The 26,729-nt window shown below is 42.3% G+C and overlaps 1 protein-coding gene across 7 annotated transcripts in view; it reads right to left on the bottom strand.

Moving 5' to 3' along the window:
- SLC6A6 (solute carrier family 6 member 6) overlaps positions 1-26,729 on the bottom strand; it is a 57,726-nt gene that overhangs the window by 16,244 nt on the left and 14,753 nt on the right. For all 7 annotated transcript variants that reach the window (XM_052775900.1, XM_052775897.1, XM_052775896.1 and 4 more), the window contains 7 exons: positions 16,837-17,076; positions 16,103-16,237; positions 13,621-13,855; positions 7,493-7,625; positions 3,960-4,094; positions 1,935-2,038; positions 1,697-1,821 (listed from right to left, as the gene is read on the bottom strand). In XM_052775900.1, coding sequence (XP_052631860.1) covers positions 1,697-1,821; positions 1,935-2,038; positions 3,960-4,094; positions 7,493-7,625; positions 13,621-13,855; positions 16,103-16,237; positions 16,837-17,065 — 1,096 coding nt within the window. In that variant the 5' untranslated portion in view covers positions 17,066-17,076. The remainder of the gene's footprint in view (positions 1-1,696; positions 1,822-1,934; positions 2,039-3,959; positions 4,095-7,492; positions 7,626-13,620; positions 13,856-16,102; positions 16,238-16,836; positions 17,077-26,729) is intronic.

The raw sequence follows: 26,729 nt of genomic DNA, 5'->3' as shown, positions 1-26,729 counted from the left end.
GTGACGAGGGCTGAATTTAAATAAAGTAGAAAACCTGAAGGAATTGACAACAAAATATGCAAGAAACCGAAAACCAAGTTTGGAAGCTAATCAGTGCCCTCTTTGTCCCTATAATATAGCTATAAAATCATTCATTTAAAAAAATGCTTTTTGAGCTGTTGATGAAAAAATGTGATGTAAACACTAAGTCTGTTAGTTAATTTGTATTTAAACATTACTTAACAACCCAGTGTTACTATAAAATTGTTTCATTCTAAAAATGTCAAGCAACAGGAATGTAACTGCCTGTTTATCAGAGATTTAATAATAAAAATTAGAATAAATATTGACCAGATATAAAAAAAACTAATGTGGAAATACTTAAAAATGCTACTCTTGGAATTGATCCACCTACATATTAAAAAAAAATGGGGCTATTTATGATTTATTCAATAGGATTATTCCCTTGCTTCCTGTTTGCAAACAAAGCAATCAACCTCTGACCAAAATAAGCATTATGGCCAAGACTGTTAACTAATTGCACTTGCAAGAGGTGTGCCAATTGCAGCCACCCAAGAATCCAGTGGTGCCACCAATGTCACTAGTTTTTTCATTAGGCCTTTTGAAGTAAGATATTCTTCTTAAAGACTTAACTCCCAGAGCCATGTGATTAGAAAATATATTGACTTTTTCTTTTTAATAGCATGTTTGCAGAGGAAAGTTTCAAATCCTACGCAGGTGAATTAAAACTGCTAAAAAAAAAAAAATCAGAAAGAAATGCCACAAGTGCACTCAGGTGACATTGTTATTACTTGACTCTGATTAGCTTTAAGCCTCATGGCTGTCAAGGCCTGACTCATTATTCTTGAATGGTAATTCCCATCTAATCTGTCTGTTCTGCGTGAGAACACATGGTAACACCTGCCCTCATGGACAAGACACGCACAGAGGAAAAAAATGTCATCTATTTTGTCTGAGATATATTCACATGCTATGAGGATTTAGTCTTCTTCAGCTGCAAGTGCGTAACTGAACATTAATGGGAAGAACATTTCTGAAATAAGGGAGGAACCTAAGTGTACATCCAGTTTCAAAATGGACTCCTCACAGTTCTGTCAACCTCACTCTGAAGCTACAGAGGGCAAATGCAGGATTGCAACAACTAGAGTTCCTGTGGATTAAATGGTCCACAGAACCCAGGAGATGGAGTTCTCCAACTTCTCTTGCCTTTCAGTGAGATTTGGGAATATATGCGCGTATGTCCCTTCAAAAGGTCAAGGTAATATTCCCACTGCAGTGCTCCACTGTGAGCATGCAAAACTAAGCTATGAAAAACACATAAACACTGGCTATTTGCATTTGAATGAAAATAAAGGTAGTCTGAAAAGAAGGATGGAATAAATTTTTGAATCAATGACATTCTGGACTCTAGATAATGGTGTGGTTATCTTAACTCTAATCTCAACTCAAATGGATAAGCACACTCTAGGAAATGTGTTCGCTGCCCTGTTAATCAAGACAGAGTAAACAATACAACCCCAGCTAACCCTCACTGCTCTAGATGAAAGCCCAAATCAACAATGTGCTTATTTTTCTGGAGATTATGAGAAATCTTGTTCTGTTTTTATTGCTTAGATGTTAGCTGATCGAGTCTGCAGAACTTTGCTCACACGCTAGGCGGCAGTGCCCACCACCACTGCCACCAATACCATCGTACCTGACTCTGCCACATCAGCAATGTTCACCCCTTGCTCTTGTGCCATGAAGCCCAGGACGGAAAAAATTGCGAAGCCAGACACAAAACTGGTACCACTGTTCAGGCATCCCAGCAGCAAACAGTCCCTAAGTCACACATATGTCATGGAGCAAGTTAATTAAAAAAAAATTAACCCATTGTCCCTACTTTATTTACATCATTTAGCTAAAACACTAAACCCCCTTGGATGGAAACTTGCCTATAGCAGTTGTATTTGTACTTGTTGTAGCTCCCCAGGGAAGTCATTGCTCCTAAGCAGATTGCATATGAGAAGAAGATTTGTGTCCCTGCATCTATCCAGACCTAAAGGGAAAGATGGAAAGACTGTTATTAGTGGCATCATTGCACTGCAACACTCAACGCAAACACACAGTTCAAACTAGGCAAAATCAACAAAATAACTGCTTCCATTGAGGGTGATAGCTAAAGGATCAGGGAGAGGGAAAGAGAACATCACATTTGCAAGTTTGGCTTTTATAGGGAAAAGAAAATTGTTAGCATCAGAGCCCACAAGACCATCATCTCTACAACAGTTCCTGTATCCCCTCCCCAGAGATGCTCAGTATTTCTAGATTCTTAGTCATTCAGCTGGTCCTTCCTGTTGGCACAACAATAAATGTGTTTCAGTGCAATAGGAAATGCAGAAGTATTTATAGCATTGCTCATTTCTGTTGTAACGCATTTCAGTTAGAATCAGCTGACAGAGTCACTAAATTGAGGATGTGAAAAGCTTGAGAAACAGGTTTGTGTATTTGGTTTGATTATTTTTCTAGCTTTCTGGTTGTTTTTGTATCTGTTCAAATGCAAGATAAAAAGCCATAGGGGTGGGGGGAAAACAAGCAAAACACAATGAACTTTATAAGATATGTATCTGATCTCGGTCTCATGATTCTTTCTCCTGATTACATTAAAAAAACATATACAGAGTGAAATAACAGTACACTACCAACTTCTCAGTTACTAAATACGTAGCAAGCTATCAAAATGCATCCACTGAATCCCATCTGTTGACTTCCTTCTGCTAATGCAAGTCTGCTATTGCCAGCAGAAACCACCAAGGAGTCCGAGTGAGAATTAAGACTGTAGACCATCACCTCCTCCCTCCCACCATCACTTTCCAGCACCTTGCTGACTGGTGTCTCCTTGGAGATGATGTTTTTGCTAGACTGTGGGAGGGGGCCTGCCAGCTCACATGAATCTCCTACATTATTGGCTGATGCTCTGTGCTTAGGGCTAATAGTAGATCATAAAAATGATAGAGTCCCATAAAAGAAGATTCATTCATAAAATATAATGTCTCCTGTGAAGAGGGTGTCTTGTATAAAGAGGGCAAGACTAGAGAATGAACCACATTTCCACAACGTTTCTTTCAATTACACTTTTCCTACTTCGGTTATTTAGTATCATTGGAGTTTTATTTTAACCAAATACTCATTAGAAAGAAATAGCGAAGACAGACCTTATTCCCTCTCACTGTGACCAACATTTTATTACTTTCAGAGATCCCTTGTTTTCTTTTTTTTGGGGGGGGGGGTATTGCATTTTTTTTGCATTTCTCACATGATCACTATTGGCTGAAATGATGCTGGTCTGCTCAAGTGTCACATATTTGAACTCTGTGAGCACAGACAGGAATCTTTATCTAATCACAGCCTATACAGAAAGAGTAAGTCTAGCTCTACTAGCCAGGGCTAAGTAAACGGTAGTTCCTGTGCCTCAGAAAGCATTTTTCTCCACCTTTGCATGGGTTTTCATTCTTCTGTTATTTCATTCACTTCTTTCACAATCTCCTCCTACTGAGCAGTGGGAGCTAAGTGACACTGGTACTCACAGTTGTTGCTTGTTGTTCCATCTGTGAAGCTCACGTGTCTCTCCTTTGAAACTAAAGACTATCCTCATTAAAAAAATGCATCTCCCTTACCTTACCAACAAGAAAGCTGAGATTGTATAACGGGACAGAGTCTACAGCCTCAGAGTCCTTTGACACAAAAAAAATACACACGCACACACACATACATACACATGGAAAGATGCATTAACACATATAACAGTGACTTTCTCAAGCAGATCTCTGGAAAATATAACCCAGCATTAATGTTCATGCTATATTTTGACCTCTAAAGACAGTGGACAAAAAGTCTATGGCTATTACATCACCACCATCACCCTCCCCGCTCCCCCTTTGCGTAGGAAATTGTCCCACTCCCCACTCCTGGTTCTGTACCTGTGGGTCAGCTAACCGTGAGATATCAGGATAAAGATAAAACTTGATGCCTTCTGCAGCTCCAGGCAGGGTCACACCACGGATAAGCAGAACAAGGAGCATGATGAATGGGAACGTGGCAGTGATGTACACCACCTGGCAATTAAAAGAAAAAAAAAAAGGTATGTTTAGTCTGTGGCAGTCAATGCTACACCTCCAGAATCAAAAGAGATCTAACAATGGGAATTCAAAGCCCCCTCATACCTAAAAAGGACCTGACCTGAGTTTCTGTGTCTACTTTTAGTTTAATGGTCTTTACCACCTTATTGCTTTAGATCTGGAGGCAGGGCAGGTTCATTAATCCCTCCAGAGCCCCCCAGACAGTGGTCATGTCACTCAGGCAGAGAACATGCAGGATTTTATACAACTAACTCATGACTTCCGTTAGAAATTCTGCCTTTGCCCTGTTTGTCCTTCTCACATGACAAATGCACCTCTGCCAGGGAAGCTGAAGAGATTTCCTCACTGAGGGTGCCTGAAGCGTTACCTCATTCTTTATTTGAACTTAAAAACCGCAAACCGTTTTGCAAGCTCTGCTGCTACCTCTGACCTTGCTGTGCAGCCTCACTACTGCTCCTACAGGCAATTTCACGAGGCACTTCTTTCAGAGATGAAGATAATATTTGGTCCGTGCTCCTGTGTCTCCCTTCCCATCACCTTGAATGCATGAAGCCCTTCAGGTTGGCATCAGCCTCAACAGTGGTAATTTCCAGTCCCATAACTTCATTCTTGCCCTTGCTGTCTATTCAGCAACATCATTATTGGAGACTAAGGCTCTATTCATCCAGTTTGAGAATATGTCTTCATTATCTTTAACGTCTATTCCCACTCTCTTTGAATAACAGCCTACTTCTTCTCTTCTTGTTATCTCCTCATTCATTTGATGAAAGAGCCCTTTGCTTTAATCTCTAGCGCGAGAGTTAATTGAGCTTGCATTTGGACAGTTCTATCTTTAGACCCACACTTTTTGACCTCTAACATTTTGTTTTCTTTGCCCATCAGTGCTTTCTCTCATTTTATATATAACCGCTATGTTACAGTCAAGAATCACTACTGTCCAAGAAAGGGCATTTTTCATGGAGTCACATGATTCCCCCAGGTAATTACAGTTTGCTGCCATGAGTTAAAATGTATTTTTGTTTTCCAGAATTTGTTTAACTACAGCAAAGCTCCCGGGATGCACCATTTTTCTTCTTAAGTACGTCCTCTGAGAGTAACGAGAACTCAAAGCCTGCATTGCCATAATAATTCACAGAGCTGGACTGATTTCATAAAATTAAAGGAAATCTTTTCATACACATCTTTTTTAATTTTCTCCTTGAATTTGCTGTATATTTTCCACTGACAAATAATATATATTACACATTAGCCCAGTTTCACCAAAACCAGAAGGATAAAAGGGGGATTTCTGTGGTTTCTAATTTTTTTTAATATAAGCCAGGTATATGAAAAATCGAAGTTTTCTTATAAAATAATATATGCTTTGACATATTTGCAGGAACTGAGTAAATGACACTCAGAAAGCAGCCCTTGAGCTGCAGGTAAAGATTCTCTCATAACACTGGAGGAATTTTTAAGATCAAGCATATTATCCAAAGCATAAGCACAACTATTATTTTTCCTCATGATTTCATGTTTATTTGTCCAATAAGCTACTACAAGATTTAAAAACTATGTCTTCCCCCCCCCCCCCCCCGCCCAAAGCGCCATTAACACACTGGAAAACAGGGAAGTGCTATAAACAACCATCTACTAAAGTAAACTAGACGTCTCAAATAATTCAAGTCCTCCATTAGAGTTTACAGTTTACTTTTGTTTGACCCCAAAGTTAATGGAATCAACCGGAGACTTTCCAATGGTTTTGTCGGGCTTTGGCTCCACACCCGCATGAGCTCAGACGCTGCAGAGAGGAGGCAGCAAATTCCTACCAACCGCCTTGTCTTAAAAATGAGCGCATTTTGCTGGATTTCCAGAAAACACAAACATTTAGATAACTGATTTTAACAAACAGACCTGTTTTCAACCTGTTACCTTCACAGTGGCTTGAAACAGTGTACCTTAGGGAGCTTGGAAAAACCTCTCAGCGCTACTGTAACCTTTACTGAGCAGACACCAGGCTCGCCAAAGGTAATGCAGAAATGTGTGCTTCCACTCGGCTACTGCGGGAGATTTATTGCATTCACCTTTACTATAAAACTTACACAATCACCTCATCGGGTCACATCAATCAGAGGGAACAGAGAAGCAAACATTTTTGTCAACGTATGTTTTAGAGGTGTGGAAGCTGTTCGTTGGAGCAAAGCTGGCGGTAATCCAGGGTAAGGCACCAGCACGATTTTAATGAGGCTCCATGATAAAAATCACAGAAAGCAAGACAGAAATGACAGTAAAGCAAGTAGTTTGGTCAACAGTGGAACTAATGAGGTCTGGTTTCCTACAGAGTTTTGTCTCCTGGTTGATTCTGCAATGTGTAACAAGGTAAAACTGCTAAATTATGCTTTTTCTGCAGTTGAGGCTTTTGCCATTGCTCACTCCTGACTTCTCCGGGGGTTGATAAAAGATGGGTTCATGCTGTGGCCTTTTTCTCAGGTGGGACACAGGGTCGCTCCCTTCCACCTAGCTGACAAGAAATGTGTGGGAACTTAGTATCTTGAGACGTCTCTACCTCTGTTAAGACTTATCTGAAATGCTGCCTCAACCAACAGGTTTGAAAGCTGAGCCACACATACGCAATGGCTTCAAAAGCCTTTTCTCATGAAAATAGGTTTAAAAACACTACCGTATGCAAGGGGCAATAACACCATGCTTCATGTTGTTAAGTGATTGTCCAAGATTTGTTGTAATTTCCTTCTTGCACTGGAGTAGGATGAGGTTCAGGAATGATTTAGTTGTTATTGTTTAGAGAAAAACATGATTGTGAAGAGCACACGATGAGACTAAAACCACAAACTATCCAGAATCTCTGTCAAGGAGAGTGCTTCTAAATGAGTACCTAAGTTTAGTCTTCTCTGTCTACACAGAGCTCTTCTGTAAGTGAGTGGCATTTCAAAAATGCTATGCATCAACCAGTTTCCACTGACTTAAAACATCCCTACCACAGCTATGTTAACATCCACCCCACTGCACCGAGAATGAACTTGGCTGGTGTGAGAGCACAGACAGGGAGCGCAGAGCACCACACATCACAAACCTAAGACCTTCCATGCTCATGACATGCATCAGTGGGACGCTCGTCCTCAGAGAGGCAAAGTGGTACTCAATCCGTGCTTGTATCTGCTTCTTGATGCCATTCCAGTAATCGCTACTTGACTCGCAGGCATTTGGGGCACTGGCAATGACTTTCAAAAGTCAGCTGAATCTGAATCCCTCTTTCTTCAGTGCAAAGATACATATTTTTTTCCAGGAAATGGTGAATATCTTCAAGAATAGCATTACTTAGTATTTCTAACATCTGCTAACTGCAATGATTATAAAAAGGGTAAAAGAGCACTTACTTTCCCAGTGGATTTGACTCCTTTCCAAATGCAGAAGAAACATATCACCCAAACAAGGAGAAGACACAGTGCTAGATCCCACTTGATAATACCAATATCTTCAATTCCCGAGGACAAGCTCAGTACATTGCGCCTGAATATTTGAAAGGAAACAAAACAAGAGAGAGATGCAGGAGTTCAGTTGATGCAGAATCTGTTTGTGATGGCTGAGAGTATACAACAGTGTGTAGGGCAGTAGATGCATGGGCAGATCCCTGCCCTTTGAACGCTGCTTGCTAAATCAGCGTGGCTTATGTAAGCAAAGCTGAGCTTTGCAGCCCTACATCTTCCCTAGGCCTGTGGTGCTCTTCTCTTCAATATATTGCACAGCATTTTATTTTAAGCTCTTTTTAGCAGCCCGAGACCATCTCAATTTGAGATAAGAAAGTATGCTCAAAGCATTGCGGCTTTCACATTTGCTCCCTTAAAGATACAAGACCGACTCGCCTCAGTGTCACCGCAAATACTGGCTCTGAAACTGCGCGGCAGCATTGCACATGATGTCTCCATCATGGACACTTGCAACTGGCCTGCATCCATGTGTTTCTCCTCCTTTTCAGTTCATTAGCAAGACTGCCGCAAGGAGGAAAGGGAAAAAGCAACGCAGGGAACCATCGAGCCGAGTGGCTTTGCAGGGTGAAGGCTGGAGCCATTATCCGTTCTCCCCCTGCGGCCCCCCGCACACAAACACTGCCTGGGCGCGCCGCCGACTGCCCTCAGCACCGCCGCCACCAGGATCTTGTTTAGCTAACTCCAGATATTTGGTAAACTTTATTCTGTCACTTAGGTTAATAAATAAAAAGAAATTCCTAAGCTGGGTCTTAAGGGAGCAACATCTGACCATCAAAATACTCTGTTCCTGAGGGGAAAAATTCATTAAGGCTTCCCTGTTTTGGAATTGCCATGGGTCATTGTTAAATACTGATTTAAAACTATTATTTTTAATTTCATGCAACATGCATTGTCCTCACACACTGGACAGACCTTGTCATACCTGATACTTACTTCATTTGTCAAATATGTATGAAAGAACAAACTGTTTCTTACTGTTTACTTAGCTAAAGCTCCTCTGCAAATGAACCTACTACACTCTGACGAGTTTCTGCAAGGTTTTTTTATATCAAGCAGCAGTTTGACCTCAATTACAACAGAAATGCCTTGCCCTAGGACTAGAGAAATGAACTTGCTACCTAATAAATTGTTAATTAAATTTGATTTTCAGACAGCTATAAAAATCAGCCACTTTTCCTTCACCTAAGTCGCGGAGAGCAGAGACAACAGCAGTCTGGGGTGCTGTACCAGGGTCAAGGCCCACAAATGTGGCGTGCGCAGTTTTGCGTGTGGATCCAGTACAAGACAAACCACTGTGGTTGTTTTTCCCCTGAATTAATTAAACATTTTTTTTTTTTTTTGCTATTACCATGGAAATAATAGCGAATGAAGTCACTGATGGAAAATTTGCAATTAGTTTTTGGAAAAAAACCCTGGATCAACTAGTTTAATAGGACTCAAACCCTCACCCATCTGTTTTTGCATCTCTGTTTGCCAAATTCACTTGGATTACCTGTGTGAATGTGTTCTCACACCAAATGCTTTATTCTCTCTGAACGTGTGTGTATTTTGTTATGGAAAAGGACTAATGGCACCAGACAGGGTAAGTCTGCCCTAATCAGCACAGCTATTCAACAGTTACGAGAAACCCCTCGGTAATGAATATTTGGCATAAAGTTGCAGTCCTGGTTCACCTGAGCCTAAAGAAACCAGGGAAAAACCTGCTGTGCATATACAAAAGAAGAAAATACATTTATAAGATGACGAAGCCCTTCTGTGGCTTTTTTAAAAATAAATGGCAATTTTCCAATCTAAGGGGCAGTTCGTATTAAAAAGGCAACCTATAGAGCTACCTCTAAGGAAGGCATGAATAATTAACTTCAAATGCGTTTTGGAATAGGGAGCTCTCTTAATACATTCAGCTAAGACTTCTTTGCTTTTTATTAGGGAACTAAAAGCAAGTGGTCATCTCACCTAGAGTTTGCCCCAGTAATCCTTTCAAGCTTTTCTGGAGGGCACCCCAGTGGGTTACTGAGAGCCAGATACGTTGCTTTTCTATGGTGAGGCAGCAAGCGCACTAAAAGTGCTGTGCTGGCTTTCTCTGTCCTGGGTTAACTCGTCTCACAAAGACCGACTACCTCAAGGAATCTGCTCAGAATTACCAGGGGAGCCTCAGTGTTAAAAATTGTATCATGAAATCTAACCCAGCATATTTTTTGCAGCAGAAGCACTCAACCTGGATTTGCGCTACCCTGAAAATTCAAGTTCAGGAAGGAGCACAAGCCGGGCTATGCTGATAGCTCTTGAATTTTGTTACATAACCCACTGCTGCTTAGATTCAGCCAAGTCCACTCAACTAACTTCACACGATTTATGCATGAAGTTGTTACTAATTCTGATTTATAGTCTTGATGCTGTCATTAACTGTCACTCACATATAATCAATGGGACAACAGGCTGGGGCCGAGTTTCTTGTAAACATGAGTTCTTGAACCTTGTTCATACACTAATATGTTCTAGTGATGTGCAATATGGAAATGTGATAGGAGCCGTAACTGGCTCTAGAACATAAACAAAAATAAAATGAGGAGAGTTATGCAATCCTTGAAGGATATTCCAGCTCGTTAATCAAGTGAAGGCAGACAGGACCTTTCGTACCAGGAAAGGCGAAGCACCCTTTCATGTTGGATGGACAAGAATAACTAACACTGAAGCAGTTGTACCACAAGACTATTAGAAGGAGAATATGAAACATTTTTAAAACCCTCCAGTTTGCCCCCAAAGGCAGAGACAGCTGCCCTAGATTTTATTTAGTTTTTGTGTCGCTCCCTTTGGGATTACATGCCATTAGCATGTGATGGTCTTTCTTGGGATTTGGATGACTAAAGTCTGCTGATTACCAAATATTTATAAACACTTGGCCAGCACCACACAATCAGAGGTTTTGTTCAACCATAATTACCCCATAACACTTATCCCTTATGTATTAATATGTGTGTAAGCCTTTAAGGTTTTGGACTTTAAAATAAAATCTTCAGAAATAAGACCTGAAGCATGTGATACCAAGAGGTAAGTCTCCTGATACAAAGCCAGATTTGCTTAACCCCCTTTTATTGCTGTTCAAGCAAGCATGTGATTTGCACAGAACATTAATTCAAATGAACTGAAATGTCAGGCTGTACTATACATCCAGCCAGGCTGAGAAGGACACATGTTATTCAACACGAAGAGGTTAATGCATCAATGTGGTCAATTATATCTGGGCAGCATTAGTTTTACAAAGCAATACTGATGAGGACACTACATAAATGTCCCACAATATAAATGGCATTGGGTTTCAGAAACCAAATACTCACAAACCCCTGAATTAAATTGGAATTAGTTGTGCCACAAAGCAGATGGATATCTTCAGTTAAAGACTATTTATTGACCTGTCCTTTCAATGTGGGTAGCTGGCTGGCTGGCAGCTGGCATTGTCTATGATGGCAAAGTACCTGAAAGTTCTTAAAATTATTTTTAATTTCAGAACTATAAAGAATAGTAGCATGGCTGGGGAAAATCTGGGGGTACTAAATGCTTGCACCATGTAAAAGCTATGCTACTTTAATTACAACAGTGCTGCGTGATCTCTGTCCTTGCTTTAAGACTCCAATAGTTGTTTATGCAGACAGAACAGCTATTTTTAATACTTCTGTAAGTGCCATGAGTCCCAAAGCAGCTTGCTCTGTTAAGGGCAGTTTTGCTCATGATGAAACAGTGAGCTATGGACAGTATGTCTGTATTAGTAGGATTACAGAGCCAAACTCCTCCCTAGCATGACTCCAGGGAAGCGTTCAGTTCACGATGTTTAAAACTGTTATTTGAGAACAAAAGTTAAAGTGGCTGCAAAGTGCAAGGAGAGCTGCCTCCAGGAGCACTAATCGCTGAGCAACCTTTGCTCCGGCTGTGCTACAGAAATAGCGAGGGCAAGACAAAGGGAAGGGGAAAGCGCTGTGAGGATCAAGGACTTGTCCTCCAGCCTCGGGCACCTCCAGCCTGCCTACAGCTGTTAGGCTGTGTCTACAGGAGGATTTGGTTCAGCTTGCAGGGGAGTTTTGAGGACAGAAAGTTGGTTTCTTTTAGAGGAAACTTAACTAAAAGCTCCACCCCTAACGTGCTCTCATGGGGACATCGTTCCCCCAGCCCACAGACAGGCTGCCCTGCCATAAGGCCCTTCACGCATACCGGCTGTGTCATTACCCACGGAAAGCTCTGGTGTCCCCTGAGGTCCTGGAGCCCTCGCTCTTTCTTTTACAACCTGTTTTCCAACTCCCAGCCCTGTTTCCTTCTGCAATGGTATCTTCAGTCTCCTGAAGTGAACATGCCGCCTGGGGCCCCAGGGAGACAACCTGGCCCATAAATCTGTGTATTACAGGAGTATAAGCTTCTGGAGCAGCAGGACAACCCCACGGCCACATCAGGAGGCTGCTAAGCTCATGGCTGCCCCGGGTACAAGAGGACCTGTGAGGAAAATCACTGCACAAAATTGAAGATTAACACAGTACTTTTGAAGTCCTGGGAGAGTAACTCTATTTTAGGGGCAGCGCTGTGGACCCATGCTTCTTAGGGAGGCCTTGAGGGGACCTTTGGACATCCTACCAAGCCAGCCACTCATTTGGGTGCAAGGGCCTCAGTCCCAAAGTCATTGTGGGAGAGTCCAAAGGAGTGAGAGTGGCTTTCTCTACTACTGCAACTTGCCTCTAAGTTCTCCTAAAATATCCAAAGGTACCATTTAACAAACCTTTTCCAACTCCTTCCATATTTACAAGGGAGGAAGTCACCTGGGAAAGTATCTGTCGCTCAGCATGGAAATGCAGTGCTCATGGCACAGTGAAAATGACTGCCCTTACAGCCTGCACCCCGTCTCTCACACCAGTGGTCATCAGTGCCTCTTGAGAAACTGCTCATCCAAAATCCAATCTGCCCTTTGTATTTTGGCTCTTGTGTTACAAATTTTAGCACAGTTCATAACAGTATTTTTTTCTAAACCTAACGCATGCCAAATATCTTCAGCATGAACATCATTCCTGCTGGGGCTATTGGCTAACACCTCTTTTTAAAAATAAAGAAGTAGGTAGAAGTTGATTAGGGACCAAACTGGACTTTAAACATGCTGAAAAAGCCAAGCTGGGTCAGAAACTAATTCTACTCTTAATGGACCGTCTGAGCAAGCCAAGAAAAAAAAATTTCTTCCTAAGCTATTTGTAGATCCTTTGGATTTAAGTTTCCCTACAGGTGTCTTCCTCTGCTGCTATGTTTTGATGCCTATATAAACACACAGAGGTCTGAGGTCATGCCCGTTCAGAAATCAGGCTATGCAATATAATTTAAAACTTGAAAAATAAGAGAGAAATGGGAGTAAGAAGCTTAGGCCTGATGAAATCCAGGCATCTGGCAAAACAGAGTCTCCTCAGAGACTACAGAGAAAAATGAGGTAACAAAGATGACCTGAGAAACCTACAGTACAGGACAACGTTCACCACCTCTGTCAGTTTTATTGGTAAGGTCAATGCCTTGCTTCATTGTCAGACTGATAAGAGATGTTATAGCTTCACAAAGTGTACTGCAATTGCTAACAGCTGGGGAAGAAGGAAACGCAACCGCAACGGGGGTGATTTGTCACTGTTTCCATTGTAAATCTCTGCTATCAGGGCATCTGAAGTGATTTGTTTCTGTTCTAATGCTGCATTTAGACAATCCCAACCAAGAAGGAAACAAGTTTTCTTCCAAACTAGACATTACACTGGGTTTTTAGGGCTCCCTGTACTCTCTAGGATGAATGCAGTTATACATCTAATGCCTTCCTCCACTGCTCCCAGACTGACCAGTCTGTCTCAGGATGGGTGAGAACCACTGGCAAATACTGGTCAAACAACTGACATCCAGAGTAATTTTCTTTTCCTATCTAACATTCCCCATGGGGCTTCCATAAAATCTCAGGCCAGACCTCTGGCATGCCACTGAAGCTCCCTAAAAGCACCATGAAGAGGGGTACTTACTCCCAAAACTCTGTGACAGGAGAGGTGAAGTTAGTGGCATTCAGCGATATCCACAGTGTTTTGTTCTTCCTGAGAGTGTCTTCCACGCAGGTCGGTGTGTTCCACTTCTGGTGGCAGTGCGCCCACGGCAGGACGCTCTGGAACGACTGGAACAGGTAGTAGAGTCCCCAGGCCAGGATGACAATGTAGTACACATTCAGAAGGGACACAATCACTATGGAAGCATAACCAATTCCTGGTGAGAGGGGGAGAGAAAAGAAATACATGCAGACGTGACAGCTGCTTCTTGCTAGGGGGGCTTGAGATCTCGTGGAGCTGGTGCTATTCCCGCTGTGTTGTGGGCTTGTATCCCGCTCTACCACACTGCTCTTGGAAGCTCAGCTCATCCTGATCACACATAAGCACCGACCTGCCACCACCTCTGACTAGCATGGGCACTCAGGATTGAGTTTCTGGCTGTGGTTTGCTGACATCGGAGGGGAGGACTGCAGGACATCTACCCGATTTAACACTAACCAGGCTATTTCAAGTTTTATTAAAAGGAAATCAAGACATCACACTTTGCTTACTTGGGAGCTACGCCATCTCACAACTTAGGTACCTACTTGGGCAACATCATTCTCACCACGCTGTCCCTCAAGCCAGCTTCCTTGGAGGCAGCTCAGCTGGGCAGCCCCTGCACCACTCATACTTATCAACTGGCTTGGCTCAGACTATGTGCAAAAGAAAGAAGAGAGTTCTTGAATGAGTTAAAAAGGAAAATTCCAAAGCTATCAGTAGAAAGCTGCTGTTTCTGCCCCAATTTCACTTGTGCAAAGGAAGCATGATATTTGTAGCTGTTATGGTTAATTAGATCAATGTTTAACTCTGCTATCAATATTTGATGATAAAAAATGTTCCCTGTTTGTTTTTAAAAGCAGGGTCATGGGCAGATAAGGGCGAGTCCTACACAACTTCAGGAGGTGGCGGAATGCTGTTCCGGTGGCGGCTTTAATTAAATACCACAACTGTTCTCCTAAGTCTGGTATCTCTCTCCTCGCTCGGCAGTTTAGCTCCACCAGCAGATTCATACTGTGTCTTAAGTCAGAAGCAGTACTATTTTTTTAAATACAAAATGAAAGGACTCTGAAAAGTCCCCTTTACTGAAAATCCTTTAGCTCCAAAAAGCTTACAACGTTTGCCATGTAGGAATAACAGGGAAAAAAAGAGTTTTCCTTTAAAAACCTAGAGCAGTCTCTTACAAGAAGACGAAAAGCCTATGAGGTTCCCTTTAACTTCACTCTGATGGCTACCCCAGCACCTGGGATACCTGCCTCATATTTTACAGTTTCAAACCTTATTGCAGCAGGAGTCTTTACCACCAGAGATTATTTTTATGCCAGGTGAAAACAAGGAGAGCAAGTGCTATTTATTCTGTGCAGCTGCATTTCAGTCAGGATATACACCTAGTCATATTACTAGAGCTACAGTTTCTCATTATGGGTGCCTGGGAGATTGCTATTTAAACATGGAACATACTTTCCTCCTCCTCCTCCTCAAAAAAAGGCTTCATAAAAGTGGGAGGGGGAGGAAGAAAATGGAGCTAAAGCAGCACAATTACATCAACTTCAGCAGCATTCTGAGTATTAGGTGGGAGTGTGAGCCACAGAAAAAGCCCTCACTTCTGCTTGGTGTGACATAAAGGGAGAAAGATGCCTGGAACAGCAACGGTGGCAGAGCTAGAGACACGTCAGCATGAAGTGCCCATTCTTTCCAAATGGGATTTGAGGAGTGCCGCTCTGTTTAGTGTAATTATTCCAAATGATTCTGCCTGTGCTGTCTGGCTGTAAAGGGTTATCTATACACAAGATAAACATCCTCGGTATTTTTCTAAGCTGTCTTTCATTTTTCATTCTAGTTAACTTCCAGAGCAGCATTTGTATAATTCCTGTGAGCGGTGAGTGATTCTTCATTTGCTGGCAAAGGCCCTTCAATAACATCAGACCAACGTGCCTGTTTGCCGGGACCTGCCCCATTATGACAAAAGTCCTGTTCCTGAACCCTACCAAAAAATGCTGTCCAGGTTTTGGCTGTATCAGTAACAGAGGGATGATACCAATGATAAGCTTTCACATGGCAGAGGGATTTTGATTTCCAGACCAGAATACTATTTTGAAGATGCTTTCACTAAGGCCACCTAGACTTCCAAAACAGCACGTTCTCCGATACCTGTGAACAAAACGTGCAATTGCCTTTTTAACGCATAATATGTGATTTCTTTCTTGCTTATCGGCAGTTCTGCCAGTTAACAAGATGATGGCATCAAAATCAATACTTTTACTTTGTCCTTCAGACTCTCTGACTTCTACCTTTCCAGGAACCAGTATCATACCCTCAATTACTACAGCAAATAGCTGAATTAATGGACACGAGGGGAATAGTGTTGCTGCATATGGTTTACAGAGGTGTCTTTAAGCAGTAAAGCACAACAAGATGTACTAACCAGTGAAAATAGGGCAGATCTTTTCCCAGCATGTGATTCCACCTTCAGAGGTATACTGTCCTAGCACCACCTCCAGGAAAAACACGGGAAGACCTCCCCCAAACAGGAAAATGAAATAAGGTATAAGAAATGCACCTGTTGAGAAAATATAGTAAAAAATTGAGATGAAGTGAGTGCACTTACACAAGATCATCTAAAAAGTGGTAACAGGCATATATATATACACAAAGAAACATATTTGATATTTTAATATCAGTATACAAGAATCTTATTCTGGGGTATTTTTGCTCATATTCTCTGCAAGGGAATGGGTATATACAGCTGGAAAGGGCATTTTATTACCTTTTTAAAGTGAAAATCTGCAATAACAATGGGGTTAGGCACATAACAGTTTCATGTGGCTCAGCATGCTCTTAGTCTGAAATCCACTGGTCTGAAATCCTACTGGTCTATATCAATACCATATCCTTTGGTTAAAACTCAGACTCAGTTGTAGCAGAAGTAAAAGAGCAGAAAAGGTTCAGTAGTATAAAATTTTAAATTGCTGTTGTTTTTCCCAAATTAAGTTTTAACAAAAACTATTAAGTAATAAAACAATCTCTCCTGAAGATTGGTGAAGAAGGCAGAAAACAGGTGTGTCAATATTCTTTTTAAAAATTGGATGAAGGCACTGAAAAATAGTAAGCATAAGGCAGACAGATTGATTAGTGAGAATGAAATAAAGAAATACTCACCTCCGCCATTTTTGTAGCAGAGATACGGAAACCGCCAGACATTGCCTAAACCAATAAATCCACCAGCCACAGACAGCAGAAAGTCAATCTTGCTCGCCCACTTCTCCCGCTGGGGCGGCTTTCCTTCTGCCTCATCCTCAGGCCGTGTCCCCGGGCTCTTGCCAGGGGAAGGTTTGAGGATGTCCTTGTGGAAATCTTTCAAGCACTGAAGCTTTTCCTTTGTTGCCATATTTCTGCTTTCTACACAGAGAAAAAAAAAAAAAACAACTCTGGGTTTATTAAACAGTCTACTGTTAGAGCTCTCTAATACTGCAAGAACTGTTTAACCAAACTCATTCCATAAAAAACAGTGCTGTTTAACAAGCTGAGATATGAAAATACATCTGCTGCCTTCACTGACCAGGAAAGACAAACCACCCCTGGACTCTACGGTCACCTCTCTGCAGCCAATGCAATGTAGAGGATAGCAAAGGTTTGACACCGCTGCCTACCTGCTGGCTGCACACAAAAGGTGTATAAAGACTGCACACTACATCGGCATCAGCAAATGGTGTTACCAAGCAAGTGTCTCATGCTGTTTCCATGCCCATAATAAGGTATAAATCACTCCATCTGAATCCTTCTCAAACATTTAAGTGAAATACAGCAGAATAGTAAATCTCACCTTTCCAGATAAAACCCATTCCTCTATTTCCCAATAACCTGAACCATCCTGAATCATTTATTGCTTGCAATTTCCTTTCCCTGAAGTATTATAAAGCTTTCAGAAAACGATACATTCATAAAAACTGGAATGGAAAGTCATTTGTTCTAATCAACCTGCAGGAACTGAAGGAATCTTTTCAGTTTATTCCATTTTCATAACTGCACTGTTTTCCCTTGACATCAATAAAGGGACAAAAATAAACCTTTACATTCAATTATTGTCTTATATGTACCCACGCAATTGAACAGTTTGCCAAGAATGATGGCTCCTTAGTTAATTAAAAAGTCAGTGGCATGAGTCACCCGATACAAAACCCGAAGCATATTAAATCATAGCTGGTTTTATAATTTATGATGTTCAAAAATCATTGATTGTGTAAAAATAATAATAGAAAGAATTACTCTAACAAGTGCCTTTTTATCGAGGATTTCCTAATGAAAACAATTTAGGAATAACTTGTAGCTTTTATGTTAACTCAGATCTCAGGCATAAGAGGCCAATTCATTCCCCACATAACTCAAGTGACTTTAGCTGGATCTGACCAGTTATTTTTGCATAGTGTTTTGATACTGAAAAGCACGTGAAATTTTCACCAGAACCAGGCAAACCAGCAAGTTTATTCCAGACCACAACCATTCCCTGCTTGTACATGTCATTATGGGTGCACAGTCATAAAAAAGTCATGCTACAGATTATCCCATTTGATAGCAGCAATCCTCCCTCATACCTGCTTGCTGGTTTTGATCTCTAACCTGATTTAGCTTGTGGCAGTGGCCTGAAACCTGAGTTGACATTAGCTCTGCAGGAAGTTTTTAGTCCGAACATGACTTTGAGATAGATATGCATCACCGTACCCGTAAATCTTTCCATTCACCCCGGAAAGTTTCAGAAGGCTAACATTTTCACAAACCACAGCAGCTCGATATTCGCCCCACTGACATATTGGTGGCCTTTGCAAAGCAGGTATTGCGACAGCAGTCACCTATCAGGCCATGATCTAAAAAGGGACTTTAATCTTCGCGATGCTAATCATTACAACTTTCTACTGTTTTTTAAAAAAGGCCACTGCTGACTGCACAGAGGTGGTATGAACAACTGCAATACCTCCTGGTCAACAGCAGAGAGAGCTCATAGAAGGAGAAAGTTAATCACAGGGTGATGGATCATCATCACCCACTGTAGGGGTATGAGGGCAGGACACATATTCCTCTACAGTATCTCCTATTGGTTGCTGTTAGAGACATGGAATGAGACAAAGTAGTGTAGTAACTGAAAAAAAATGGTAGGGCCAGCTCTATAACAGCCTTTAGGCACCTACTTGCTTTGGGGAATTAATTCACAATAGCTAACTTGTGTTCCTAGTATCATGCATGGAGATTAATGGAAGTCCCTCCAAGAGGGATTCACAGTAGCCTTAACCTCCCTGGGACAGCCGCATCTCACTCCAAGCCCCAAACAGGTACCACCCTGCATCATCCCCTGGAGTCATCTCTCGCAAGAGAAAAAAAAAAAAGTAGGTGCAACTGCTTTTCTTCAAAGAGGTACCTACAAGGTGGTTGACGTCTTGCTCTCACTGCAACAGCAACCAGGCATGGAGAAAGCCCAATTTCACTTTCTTTTGCTATTTGTACTGCTTGAATCCCTATCTTTCGTCTTGCAGGAGAATGTCATAACCATCAGGCAACAGGCTATTCTGGGCTGAGGAATGGAGGGCATTCGGACCATCTCTCATGGAAGCTGTTCTTCACACGGGTTATTGAAACACTCATCAACAGAGGAAGAAAGTGTGCAAAAGAGAGAGTAAATCACACCTAGTGTTTAGAATACGCTCTTGTTTTTCAGACCATTTTTCGGTGAACTGCTGGGACAGCCATAAACCTGCTTAACAGCACAGAGATATGTAGATTTATAGATCCCTGCAGGATTAAGGTTTGAAATAGGAGCTTAACTGCTCCCCATGGGGACTGATACTGGAAATACCCCGAAACAGAACACTGAGCACACGGGCTACCTTTATGTCAAAAAAATAAGGGGACCTACAGCCACTGGCCACCTCTGAGACCAAAAACACTTCCAGGATTGCAATTTTTTGCAATCTACTTTTACCTTGTGACACAGAGTTCTTTATTTTTCTGCCAGCTCTAATCTTCTTGCCTGCGGATTTACTTTGACCCAGGTGTCACTCAGTTCTACCCAGTGTTTGGAAGCCTGACCAATTGATTGCATTCTGTAAACCCTAACTTTCCCTGGGACAAGGTGATCACCCTGTGGTTTATCCCAATTACTTGCACACAAAGTGTGAAACAGTGCCTTTTCAGACTCCTACTTCGTAATTGCATGGGACTGCATTTTAAAAAGGGATTTCTAATTTGTCTTAAGACACCCCAAATTAATGGCCATGCTTGAAAACGTAATTACTGAGTGTAAGTTTTGTTGCAGCCATAGCTGGAGTGTGAAGATGGATTGTGATCTTTCCCTTAGACCACAGATGACAAATCCTCAAGGTCACGCATGCTTTTGGGGTGGCCGTTTCACCGTACAGGTGCCAGGAGATGGACCACCACAACTTTGTTGCAAGTCACCAGCTCTCACTAGTGGGGCATGGTACAGTACCTATCCAACGCCTGCATAAAATTAGTAACAGCCCAGTTTTACTGTGTATCTCTTATCTAGTCTCGCTAAAATCCCAACTGCGTTTCGACGGCCGGCAGCTGTGGCTGGCAGGCACGTACCGTCGACCAGTACCATAGGAATTGACGCTAAGCGGCCACCTGGGACTGCAGTCCCAGCCCATGTCACGTTCAAGGGATGTCGGATTTATCCCCCTTTGCTGCCAACCATTGGTGTCCACCCAGCCATTCCCAATTACAGGAACTGTCTACAAAGGCTGCAAGGGTGGGGGGTACGGGCGATTCTCCTTGGCGAAGAAAAGCCAAGAAAATCAAGTTTGTTTAGTGAAAGGCATTGTCTTTTTCCTTAATGGGGTTCGAGTTTCATTTCCTTTAGTTATGTCCCACTGGGTGAGGTTAAAATGGCTCTTAAGGGAAATAGTCTGACAGAGATGCTGAAACAATATGTTGTCACCGCCCAGGTCAGAACCAGAGAATAATAGGTTATTTTTACTGTATCACTTAGTGGGGATGGTATCCGAGATCTAAGTCCATCTGACTCCCCCAAGGAAATAGATTGTAAGAAAATGCTCTTACGACCACATAGTCCAAAAGGAGCGATCCAAGTCTGAGGCATATGTCTGCCTCCCGGAGACATACGTCTGCCTTCCAGGAGCCACATCTGCCTGTGATAGTACCCCCTCCAGGAAGCTTCGGGTGGCCCCAGGAAGCTCTGGCTTCATCTGATGAACTTAATACGGATAAATAAAAAGCAGCAGTCAAGCCTGCCGTTTACAGTGCGCTACCAGGCTGAGTCCAGCCAAACAGCTAAAGCCTGATTCAAAAGTAAGGGGAGAAAGGATCCAGACTGGGCCAGGGCCAGGATCTGCTCTCTCGTACATTGGTACAAGCCCTAATTAACTGAGGAGGAAGTTATCGATTGTCAAACTGATGGTGGTAAAATGTGAAAAAATAGAACGAGGGAGCAAGCACGGGTGCTTTGCGCTTCTCAAGCATCTGCTCCCTGGTGCGGCCAGGAGCACCACAAGGGCTCCTCTCCTGCTGCAGGAGAATCGTGCGTCTGTCCCTTGCGCCTAGTGCACAAATTTCCTCATGTGAAATACCGCTGCAATAACCCAAGCTCTCTTGCTGTCCCCCGTGACTGACTAGTCTTTGGTGTACAGCTGAAAATACCAAAAGATTAGCCATAAGCAGAGCACTTTCACAGCCAACCCGGCTTGGGCCATCAACTGTGCTACAGCTATCATGTCTTTGCACGTACAGCCTGCACCTCAGATAACCCATACCCTTTAAAAAATACTGGCATTGAAATGTAATCCTTCATAACATGCAAAAAATGAGTGGTAGGGGAAGGAGGAGGCACTGGGCAAAGGGATCAGACGATGAGAGATGTAGATGGGGGAAGGCCACCAGTGTGGACAGGACCTGCTGGTTGTCAGAACATACACAACTCACATTACCGCTGAACCACTAACTTTTTTTGACAGACAACCCATGGATTACACATCTGAAAATACACTGTTCAATTTCTGCTTTGAGGTTACAGTAATGATCCACTCCAAGCTTCTTATAGCCAGAGACAGGTGACCAACACAGGGTAACACCTTCCAGGAGGAGCCCCGAGGACAAATTAATCGTGGATGCTACCTCACTTAATAGTCTTTAAAAATCAAGTCTTCAAAACAATGGTTTTCCAAATGCTGATGGAAACACGCAAATCAAAGTCTGCCTGTACACACAGATATGTATTTGTAAATATTTACGCATGCTAAAACGCGTGCTCTGTCTTGTGTCTGAAGATCAGAAACCACAGCAAAGGAGCTACTTCTTTTGCGGTCAACGCATATAAACTTTGAATAGGGATTCAACATACTGAATTGGTGACTAGAATCATAGCTCAACATTTGTTTTCTAGCTCCTTCTTCCATTAGAAAACTAAAAGCGAAGTACATACTCTGAGTGTCTCTGACCTTGATGGAAATGCTGCCTGAGGAATGACTGTATGGCTGTACTGCTGATTTTATGGACTGGTTTTGCAGTCTACTACCACTACTTTTGCTCTCAAGGACCCCTTTCTACTAAGTTCAGCCTGTGCAGACTTATGTCTTGAGCTTTTCAGTGCTCTCTCCCCCTCTTCTGTCTCAATGGCTTTTGAAAGACATCTGTTTATCACATTATAGTTAATTTTTCTAACCCTACTTAAGCTCTGCCTCTTTAGACATTACCATGTCTCCTATTTTTCTGCCTTTTTTTTTCTTTTGTATCTTGGAAATCAAAGTCAACCTCCCTTAAAAACTAGAGCTTTCCTAGATCTGCCAATCTATTTGTGGGTTGGTTCTTTTTAAATTAGTATTAATTTATATTCATATTCATGAATATTTCAAAATTAGCTGCCCTTATTGCTGGATCAGAGCTGCTGTTCAAATAAGCAGCTTCCACTCTCATTGAGAGCAATGGAAAAGCTGCTATTGATTTCAACAGTAGTAGGATCAGGTCCCGAATAAAACTGCATTTATTATGTTTGGCTCATTTCCTAGGATTACTTGGAACTTTGAAAGCTGTAATTCTTGATGTTGACAGCTTTCCCTCCCTCCCAAAGCAGTGTGGTTAAGCCAATCAATACATGATTAAAATAAACAGCCCCTTGATCAAACTTATGGCTTTAGTGCAACTCTTTCTGATCTGCAGAAGAAAAAGCCTTTATGTTTGGCAGCCCCCGAGGCCACACCAGTATCCAAAGAGCACCTGACTTCATTTACCGTCTTTAACTCATATCCAAGTTCTTTCTGCTTCATTGAACAAGATACCTATGTTTTCTGAAAAATAATACCACTCCCTTTATTGTACACATTGCCTCTCTTCTTCTTAAAAATGCCTCTAAAAATTCCCTGAACTACATCTCACTGTTCTCTTTGTCTTTAATGGACTCCTCTTTGTCTGATTACTTTTCCCTGTGTATGGGTAGTTATTTAAACATCTATCCATTTGTCCTTTCTTCTTTCTCAGTTTTCCCTCCAACTTTCGCCATCTCCCTTCTCACTTCTTCATTGTTTCCTTTTCTTTCACTATGACACTTTTTTTAGTCTTCTAAGATAGACTGGAAAATCTGCTACTGAACATTTTCTAGGAGCAAAATGCACTCCTTTATAAAACTGAAGTCTATTCTGAAAGGAAAGCCCAGGGCTTAATGCAATTTCTTTTTCATCAGTTGTGGTCTGGACAAAAGGTATCTTTTTTTCCCCACATGCTTTTTTCTCTCTGGTGTTTCCATTCATGCTCTTCAAATGCTTCACATAGGTACCATGTCACAGCACAGAGCTGTTACAAAATCCTGCATCTTTGCTCAGATTTCAGCAGCAGAAAATCTGCAGTCACGTAATACTCTAGATGCTCATTTTGTTCTACTTATTTATGTGAAAGAACAAAGCAGTTACCACTAAACCCAGAACGGGAGGAAATTAAAAACTCCTTTCCCGTTGTGTGGGGCGGAAAGGAGGAGGAAGAATATCCACAAACTCCAATGGATTTCAGAGGGAACATGACCCTGACCCTAAACACGGGGGCTGAAGCAAATATGATGCTTCCCAGCCTCGGCAGGATGGAGCCTGATTCCCCAGGGAGATGGCCCAGGGCAGCCCTGGCCCCCGCAGCAGTCAGCGAGGAAGAGCATGGGATGCAGCGAAGCAGAGGACTGGCACACTGCATCACACTGGTTATGACTCCATCCTACTGAAATCCTCTGTGGGCACAGTGCCTCCTGTATCCCAGTGAGAAACCAAGCGTCCTGCACAGGAGAGCAGTGGTCTTCCTGCTCTGTCCCCTGCTCAAAGAAGAAAGCCCAAGGGCAACTCTTGCAAAGAGGACCACAGGGAAGGAGAGCGTGAAAGCAAGGGTTGACAGAGGCAGGGAGAATGAAGGGAAACCACTTATCCCCTCTACACCGTACTGGTAATTATGTGTGGGAGAGCATCCAGTTAACACTTGGTTTTGTTCACGTGAAGCCAACTGCTGACCTAATTTAATGCCTCCAGGTGTGCCAGCTAACAGCCTCCTGACTGTCAACAGGCTGGAAAGAAGCACAACCTCCCTGCTGCCTTCCCTGCATACTCCCTCTGCTGTACCAGCTCCCCCATTGTGAAAGTGAAATAACATTAATTCACTGGGTGACACCACCTCTAGAGGCCTTCTCTTTAAGAGAGGGCCCTTACAAAATGCAGGGGTATATCCAAGTGGTGTGGCAAGATGATGGCTTTCCAAGCCAGATGGGCATTGTCGAAGAAGATTCAATGAGCTGTGCACATCCTCGACTCTTCAGCCACCTTGTATCCTGCAGTTATACAACTTTTGACCAAAGGAACTAGCTTTTTCATATTTCGTTTTCCATTCTGAAGGTCTGCTGTTGAGTGGATTGCAATTCTCTAGCAAGTCTTGGTGTCAGTTAAACTAGTTCTACTGCCACAAATAAACCACATCAAAATCTGTGAGAGGTGTCCCTCATCCTGCTATAAAAAAGACAAAAGGCTTAAAGCCCACAAAGTTTATGAACTTGAATAGTCAGTGGTGTGCATTGTGCCTATTGAATTTTTTGCATGTGATTAATAACGTATTGATTCTATGTGACACATCTGCAAGGCAATTACAATGCATGTTAATGTCAGACAGCGATCTCTGTGCCATGATAACAGAGCAGTGCCCCAGTGCAAGGAAGAGAAACAATAAAGTAGCCATTTAGTGAAGCAAATGTGCAATAAAAAGTATGAATTCATTATTTCAAAGTAATTTTTTCTTGGGGATAAATCATTCTACCCTCACCTGTTTTTTCAACTAATTCTAAACTTAGCCTTAAACTTACTGAGTTTACCAATGCTAGTGTTCAGGGCTTTCTCGTAATTGAAGATTACTGTATTTTTTCAGTATGTTTTCCAACTAAGTAAAAAACAGATATAAGATTACATGTTTTTGGAAAAACAGGTGGAGTTTTCCATACCCACTAATGGCTTTAATCCGCTTTGTAAGCAGGCTGTTGCCATACTTGTCTAGGCCACCTCCACACAAAGATGAAGTTGTGTTTTTATTGCCTCTATCCATTCATCTTAAACAATAACTGAGGACAGATTTCTATGCCACCTGTGGCAGCTGTTTAAACAGGTCATATAGTACCTTATTCCCACAAATCTAGATCCCAGTGCCATCGGTGGAGAACAATCCTTTCTTCTTCTTTGTTCCCGTGCCCCATCTGCATAACACCTGGGTTTTTTTCTAGAATACTTCAATGGAAGGAAGAGTTGTGCAACACAGCACCACGGGTGGAAAACGGCCAGCCAACCTGTACTACGAAAACAGCTATTACACGCACACAATCAGCAGCGTTAGCCCCATTACAGGGCTATAAAGTCTGAGAAGGTTATGAAGCCCTGAGGACAGAGCCATGAGCTCTAAAACTTAATAATAAGTGAGCTACTTTTGATTTCAGTCTTGACTTCTCCTCCATGCTGGCAGTAATTATCAGCAAAAATATGATTCAGTGACGGAAATGAGCTGTAGACTTTTAAGATGTGGAGCTAAGGTGGACCAACGACCCTTGCCGCCGAACCACGGTACTCGGGTAACTACGGTGCTCGGCCAAGGCACCACTGCTCACAGGCCTTCAGCCATCAGAGATTTCCTAAGGACCCTGAGGTTTAATTTACTGTTGTTGTTTTCTTTCCTTCAAGAAAAAAACTGAACAGAAACTTTAAGCATATGAAGTTTCACACAGGAAATGAAATCGAAACTACTGATATGGCAGAGAAAAACAGGGCGCGGGGGGGTTCTGCAGAGGATATGCTAAAAGAAGAAGTGGCAAAGTTGATGAACAAGCTCACAGAGAGCGCAACTTTGCAAAACAGGTCGGTGAACTGTAGACTTCCACACACACACAAAAAAGCAAAGCTGTGTAGACTGTATGGTATTTATTTGCTTTCATGCAGCTGGTGCCAGGTGCTGGCTTGCACGGCTGGACACTGGCATGTTTTGTTTAATCCCAGAACAGCCTTGGCTCAGTCTCCAGCTGCAGCTCCGTCCTCTGAGCTTCCACGGCTGGCCAGAGCTACTCACCGTGCTCCTGGAGGGCATTTCAGAAAGAATACCACTATGTCCTACAGGCCTCACAATGGGCATTATTTGATCAAAAATTTGTTTTTGTACCCATCCGTTTTGAAGGTCTGAGTTGGAAGTAAAACCTTTGGTATTGACCACTAAACCAGTATGCTTTTAAATACCACATGATTCACGCTGATTCCCAATCAGAGGTGTATTTTCAGTTCACTTTTGCCACGGACCTCTAACATCAGCTTTCATAGATGGAGAGCTGCGCTCATTTTTATGTCAAGAGATATGAAAATCAAATAGCGCCAGAACAAATACTTCACTTCTCCAAGGAAACTAACATATAAACCACTTCTGCATACCACGGTCTGCAAAGTGCAGAGCACACACCAAGCACAAACAAAACCCTGATCCCACACACTACTTGGACAAAAGCCCCACTGAACTCACCCTGGAATCGCTGCCTCCGA

This window comes from Harpia harpyja, chromosome Z (assembly GCF_026419915.1).
Source record: "Harpia harpyja isolate bHarHar1 chromosome Z, bHarHar1 primary haplotype, whole genome shotgun sequence".
Taxonomy (NCBI): Eukaryota; Metazoa; Chordata; class Aves; order Accipitriformes; family Accipitridae; genus Harpia; species Harpia harpyja.
Note: the sequence above shows the minus strand (reverse complement) of the source record. Positions and strands in the feature narration are given on the sequence as shown.